At 25.4% G+C, this 7,327-nt stretch overlaps 1 protein-coding gene across 1 annotated transcript; it reads left to right on the top strand.

Annotated features, from left to right (window-relative positions):
* Nucleotides 1–323: 323 nt before the first annotated feature.
* LOC111038406 (syntaxin-binding protein 1-like) lies at nucleotides 324–3,573 on the top strand. Its single transcript, XM_022321484.1, has 8 exons — nucleotides 324–354; nucleotides 827–979; nucleotides 1,981–2,084; nucleotides 2,180–2,460; nucleotides 2,625–2,720; nucleotides 2,787–3,016; nucleotides 3,146–3,255; nucleotides 3,349–3,573. Exons 1-8 carry the CDS (start codon nucleotides 324–326, stop codon nucleotides 3,571–3,573), a joined length of 1,230 nt encoding a protein of 409 aa, XP_022177176.1.
* Nucleotides 3,574–7,327: the final 3,754 nt, after the last annotated feature.

Genomic DNA, 7,327 nt, shown 5'->3' with positions numbered 1-7,327 from the left:
GTACGGCACTAGATAGTGAAAAGTGAAAACATAAGTGTTTCTCGTTTAGTAAAGTAGATCACAACATTTCAATAAGTATAAAACGACTTTTAAAATTCTATTATTTTACTAACTAGCGAGACACTATACTATAAACTTAAAACAAAAGTACATAACTGAAGAGCAAAGATTTAGGTGTAAAATACAACAGCAAAATATGCATTTGATTTTGTCTCAAATAAATTATTATCTCAATACATATACACTTTTGCCATATGAACAAATGAACTTGATTTAAATCAAACAGATTATCATTTAAATACGATATTCTCTAAAAAAAAAATATGCCTCTACAGATAAATTTGTTCCTCACATGTAATAGTATTGTCAATTTGTTTATTAATTATTTTTTTACAATGTTATTTTATGTACCTACCTATATGAGTGGACCATTTCAAAAGTGTTAAGATAGGCTCAAATTACTATAGCTAAACTGTTCAAATAATAATGACTAGACTACTGTAAATATACGTACCTCTCAAATTCAAAATTTTTAAAACTAGTTAATAATTTAATTAATTGTATTCTAAGTTATTGTAAGTTATTCATAATTATTATTTCCTTGTTCTTATTACCATTATATTTGGCAAAGAACATTTGGCTATTGTTGAAATAATTATAGTTACCTGGGTATTGGAAATTATTTTCATAATTTCTTTCTTGTTAAGAAAGAAAGATTATTAGAGGAGTTTAATTTGACCCTAAGAATCATTATTAACGTACGAGTAGGTACGTAGCAAGTAACCAATTAAATATATATTATTTATTTTATTGTTTTTTTTTTTAGTGGTAGAAGATTTGCTCAAAGTTCGCGAACCAGTAAATCTGGACGCCATTTATTTTTTGACACCAACTAAAAGTTCAGTCGATGCACTTCTTGGGGATTTTCCCTTGAAAGGAAATACAAGGTATAAAGCAGCCCATATCTACTTCACCCATGGTAAACATTTTGATATTTTTTATACTTAAATTGTTTCAATTTTCAATTTTCACTAGTATAATTTTTTATACAACCCAGATTTTTCTTAAAAAATAATTATTAGAGGGTCATGAATTAACATTTTGTTTTATGAGTAGATGTTTAAAATATATAGGGTATAATTACTAAAATATTACTAAAAAAATGTATTGATTTAATTTTTGAAGATTTGTATTAGGATTGATTGAACCTAGAAATTTAAAAAAATTACTTTTATTATTCGACTAAAAATATATCTATATAAAATATTTAAAAAATATATACATTAACTATATTAGACTGGTTTGGTTAAATAAAAGATGCAGATTTTTTATTTCAAATAGTACATATTATATAAAGCAATGTAAAATATGTAAACTATACAAAACCATGTTGTATTGTTATCAAGTATATACCTACCTATTGCTCATAAAATCTAGCCATCAATGGAAATTGAAAATTATAAAAGCTATTTAACTTATTACTTTATTAGTATCTTATTAGATTTTACTATCGTGTAGATGATTTGTAAATTAGAACTTAGTTCCTACCTAGTTACGATTTGCAATTTTTTTGAATTAGTTATGCCCTAAACCATATATTTATAAAAATTTATATTTTATTTATAATTACCTATATATTTATGTAGTTGGTAGTTGATTTATTACTTTTTTAACTTGTATCAAGAACTTTCACGCTTATATATTATAAAAGTATATACGCTCTAGATTTAACTCAAATTATAGTAAGTTGTAGTGCTATGTTAAGACAATATCATAGTGAATTAATTACTAATGCTATAGGTATATAGGTATTAGGTAAAGTAAGGCAATTTTATGTAATTTAAAATATTATGTTGATAGTATTACCGTGAAAGGGAGGGGAGGTGTTTCTACCTAATATTTTGTACTATTAATTATAATCTTTTTTCTTGTTTTGCTTTGACTAACCTAGTATTAATATTTTGCTTCATTTTAACAAAGCATGTCCAGATAATATCTTTAATCTTCTCTCCAAATCACTTCCTATGCGAAAGATTGTATCGTGCAAAGAGATAAACATTGCTTTCATACCAATTGAAAGCCAGGTGGGTGTTGTTTAATAATTTATGGTATCATTCAAACATTACTAATTGTTACCTTGTTACGGTAATTTATATTTTGATTTGTATATATTCCATAGGTGTTTTCTTTGAACAGCCACACAACATTTCAATCATGTTTTAATTTATTACTTGATAGTGCTCATATTCCTCAATTGGATACTTTAGCATTTGAGATTGCCTCTATTTGTTATGCTTTAAATGAATATCCATCAGTGCGATATATTAAAAAAAGTAACAATAAAAGCACCTTAGAATTAGCACAGCTGGTGTTGGGAGAACTGAAGAAAATGAAAAAAGATGATCCAGACATGGGTGAAGGTTATGAAAAAATTCGTTCACAGTTAATTATAATTGACAGGTCATTTGACTGGATCTCACTAATTTTGCATGAGCTCACTTTCCAAGCAATGACTCATGATAATTTTCTAATAAAAAATAAAGTTTTTATGTGAGTTTTTTATTATTAATTTAACTTACTATGATGCTTAACATTTTATATCATATCATATTTTATTTGGAAAGGTTTACTGAAGACGATGCTCAAAAAGAATTAGTTTTTGACGATAAAGACAAGGTATGGGTAGAGATGAAACATCAACATCTTTATCATGCGGTAGAGTAAGTTAAGAATCTACTCTGAAACTTGATAACATAATTTTATAACTTAGATTTATTTTGTTTTAGTGTTGTGAAATTGAAATTAAAGAACTATGTGGCCCCCGGATACGTAAAACCTGCTGATGTTGCACAGATTTCTACACATGCTGGTTTATCTTATGTCCTTAACAAAATTCCCCAACAACGAGAAGCAGTGAACCATGTTACCAAATATATGAGCGCACTTAGAACATGCATGGATTTCTATGGAAAAAATTTAGCAAACATTTGTGTTTTTGAACAAGACCTAGCTATGGGTAAAGAGGCAGTTGAAGATAAGATCACTTACGATGTTAAGAAAAAACTTTCTTCTTTCTTAACGGATAATAATGTATCAATACAAAACAAAATAAGGCTTATTATATTATATATTTTGTATATGGAAGGAGTTTCAGAAGATATTTTTAATGAACTTATTCAAAATGCTCAACTTTCACCAGCTAATATACAAACTATTATCAATTTGAATAAACTTGGTGTCACCACTATTGTAGAAGTAAATTACCTTTATGACTATGTTATACAATTATTTATCTTACTAAGTGTTGTTTTAATACAAAATTAATTAATAATCCAACTACTGTTTCAGGGAAACAATAAGAAACCACCTCGTAAGAAGACTGAACGTAAAAATCAAGTCGACGAAAATACATTCCAAGTTTCTCGCTGGACACCAAAGATCAAAGATATAATTGAATATTGTATTGAAAATCAGTTGGATCCTGATGAATTTCCTTATATATCTGCTAGAAATCTTTCAGCTGAAAATCATAAAGCGTCTAGGTATAACTACTGTATATTGAATACCTATTAAATTATAAATGACAAGATTCAGAAGTTTTTTCATGAAATATTTACATAAACAATTTAATAATAATTATATTTGTCACAAAAGTTAGTGTTAAAAATATTATTTGTATAAAAAAAATAACATTTAAACATGTTGTAAACTTATAAAATTTTTACATACTTATGTAATCACTTTTTAACGATAGGTACAAATCATTTTTAATAATTTGTGGGAAACAGCAAAATTCTATATTTAAATTATAATATATATTAATGGTTATTAAATAAGTATTTTACTAGAAAACCATTATCTTTGGTTATTAATCACACTTCACAATGTAATTATTTGTCGTGCAACTTGGTGTTATTTTTGTTGGACATAAATTTAAAATGTACCTACCTATGTTTACCTAATTTTTATACAATACAAAATTATTTTATTGACATACAAATCTTCACTGTAAGTCGTAATATTTAGTTTTTATTTAATAAGGCGTGTATTATCAAATGTGTAATTATTGATTGAATTAAGAATTTAAAATAATTACTCGATAAATTATTATATTAAATTTCACATGAAAAAATTGTATTGTCTTACAAATAAATATTTAATTGTATTAGTTCAAGGTACAATGCAACGTGGTATAAAGGAAAGAATTCAAAACAACAAGGTTCAAGAATCATACTGTTCATAAGTGGTGGAATCACATATTCAGAAATGAGAAGTGCTTATGAAGTAACTAGAAGCTTCAAAAACTGGGAAGTTGTAATAGGTAGGTCGTAGGTATAAGCATTTATTATGACAAAAATATGCACATAAACTACATTGTGTGTGTTTTTATGTAGGTTCAACCCACATAATGACTCCAGAGGACTTCCTCCAACACTTATCTGATTTAGACAAAAATTAGGTGAAACATTTAAATGTTTACATACATCAACTTATGTTTCTCCAAAGTATTGATGTATGTAATTTTTTTATTATATTTATATTTTATTATTATATGCACATTTATTTATTAGGATTGAACAAAAAAAAAAAAACAATACTTTGTTAAAATAAGTTATTAGTAATTTAATGAATTTGCAGTATTTGTGTGATGGTTGATGATTATTTTTAACCAAATATTCTATAAACTTAATTTTAACATTTAATTTATCATTGAAAAAGTTGTTCTTCGCAATGATTATCCATAGTTATTAATTTAAATTAATTATTTATTTGGTTATTTGAATAACTTGCTTGTACAATTATTATTTTTGTACAAAATTGTGGTTAGCACATATGCATGTATTCAAAGTTATTGTCTATGTTTAAAGTCAACAAAAATTGCATTTGACCCATTAATATTTTAATTTTTTAAAAATTTTTTTTCCATATTGTAGAACTGTGATGGTCTTTTAAATAAATTTCAATTTTGAATGTTAGAAGTTATGAGTAAAAATAATGGAAGATTTTTTATGAAAAATAAACTGTTTGTATACATTTTACATAAATGCAATTATTAAATAATAAAAAACTATACATTAACATAATAATAACAATACATTTTAGAAAAACATAATGATCAATGTTCTGAAATGAAATGATTAAAATTAATAATTTCTGTATCAAAAAAAAGAACTTTAACTTTAATTTATAATAGATGGGCAGTTATAACTGGAGTAAATCTTATTAATTGTATGCAACACAATTACAATGAATAAGTTAAACAAAAATACAATTTAAATTAGATACCTAGGTACCTACCAACTCAATACATAACGAAATGTGTCAAATGCCTAAATTTTTACATAGATTTTCTAATTTGTTTTAAAAACATATTGCATTTATTTGAAAGTTAACATATTTAAAAAATTTTATTAAATTTAAGCAATATTATATATATTTAAAAAAAACATAATTTATATGACTATCGATTTTATTTAAATCATATGTTGTTGAAATCTACTCTAAATATTATTACATACATACAAGCCCGGGCATCTTAACTTAATTTGATCAAAAATTATCATTAACTTGCCCAAGTTTGCATCTATATGTCTCCGTCCGTACATTGTTATGGTTTATGATAACCATTGTTAACCTTATAGAAAGATCATTGTACAGTGGCATACATTTGTCATTGTCTTCTAAAAAAAAATTCATAATTGTTCTACGACAATAAATAATTTATATATTATACTTCATAATACAGCCTTTAAGTATTAATCACAATCTTAAGTCAATTAAAGTTATATCAGCCAAATAGGCAATGTAACCAACAAACAATAACTGTTGGGTACCTACCTATTTGCAATTCTTTTTAAACTCATACACTACACACCTAATAAAAATATAATTTACAGAAACTGTGAAATAGCATGCTCATCATTTTATTTTGGTATAACTTAACGCTTATAACTTTTAACAATTTAACCTATGAAGTCAAGAGATTATATTCTGAACTGGCGTTACAGGCCCCAAGCAGAATTCTAATTTACTATTATTAGAGTGGGTGGCGATGCAAACACATGGCTTCAAACATTGTGGCAACATTCGTAGCGCCGGCACTGATTACATTATTATGCTACGTTATTATCCAGATTGTTAATGGTTTTTTAGTATTTATTGATATTTTAAATATCTGCATGACATACTTTTATTTGACACTGTTATTGTGTTGGAAATTAAATCATTTTATGGAACTACCTCTCAATAAGCATTAGAACCCTTAAACCTTGCAAGGCAGGCATCATATAATAATCAATAACGTACTTTGATTAGGTTCTCATAACTTCATAACTTCAATGACCTTACTGGTATATGATTGCTAATTTACGATATTTCTTGTTCTATCAGTGACTAGTTTATTTGCTCTTATCTAATTGTTGTTAAAAGTTGCTTTAGAAAGATGTTTTGATACAGTATGTACTATAGATATTTAAATATTACAATATTCTATATAAATTAAATACTATTATTACTCGTTGTTAAGATAAAAAAAAAAAAAAAGGTAAAATATGTATTGTTAAACATCAATTAAATTTTAAAACGTGTTAAAAACTAAAACCAATGAATTTATTAATAACACAATTATTAATGAATATACTAGTGGAAATCTCTATAGTTGTTATCTACTGAATTGTAATTGTACGTACCTATACGAATTAAATAATAATGGGACCTGAAGCAAATCTAATTTTATTTACCTCAAGTCTCAACTAAATTTATTTACTTTATCATTTTTCGAAAAACTAGTATTACAAATGAAGTACAAAATCATATCGTTTATACTGCCAATGCAAATTTAATAAAACCCTTTTTTTTAATTTTGATTATAAAGTATTATACATTTTATACCACGTTGCTTTGGTAGTCTGGTGGAAATCTAGAGTGAATCTGTAGTGAAATCGACACATATTATGTTTCATAATCATTAATTTTTTATAATTTTTATAATTTTATTCAAATATAGTAATTTTCTCTGTTTTAAAATTGTTAATATATTTTTACACAGTTGTAGGTATGTAATTTTTCCAACATGAGACAATATGCTATTAATACATTGTATTATAGTATCGTATTGTGCTTGCATTAGTATAGATATGTACAATCAAGTTTAACCATCAAATAAATGTATGAATAAAATTGTGCATGTTAGGATAGAATATGATTAAACTAATTTTATTTTTAATAAGGAGATTTACTGAAATTGAGCTATTACCAAATAGTTATTTAATAGTAAATTGTTATTTTACTGATGGCCAATAAGGTTTGGATGTTAATCATTTTTGAA

This window comes from Myzus persicae, unplaced genomic scaffold (assembly GCF_001856785.1).
Source record: "Myzus persicae strain clone G006 unplaced genomic scaffold, MPER_G0061.0, whole genome shotgun sequence".
NCBI lineage: Eukaryota > Metazoa > Arthropoda > Insecta > Hemiptera > Aphididae > Myzus > Myzus persicae.
This window is presented reverse-complemented; position numbering and strand designations above follow the sequence as displayed.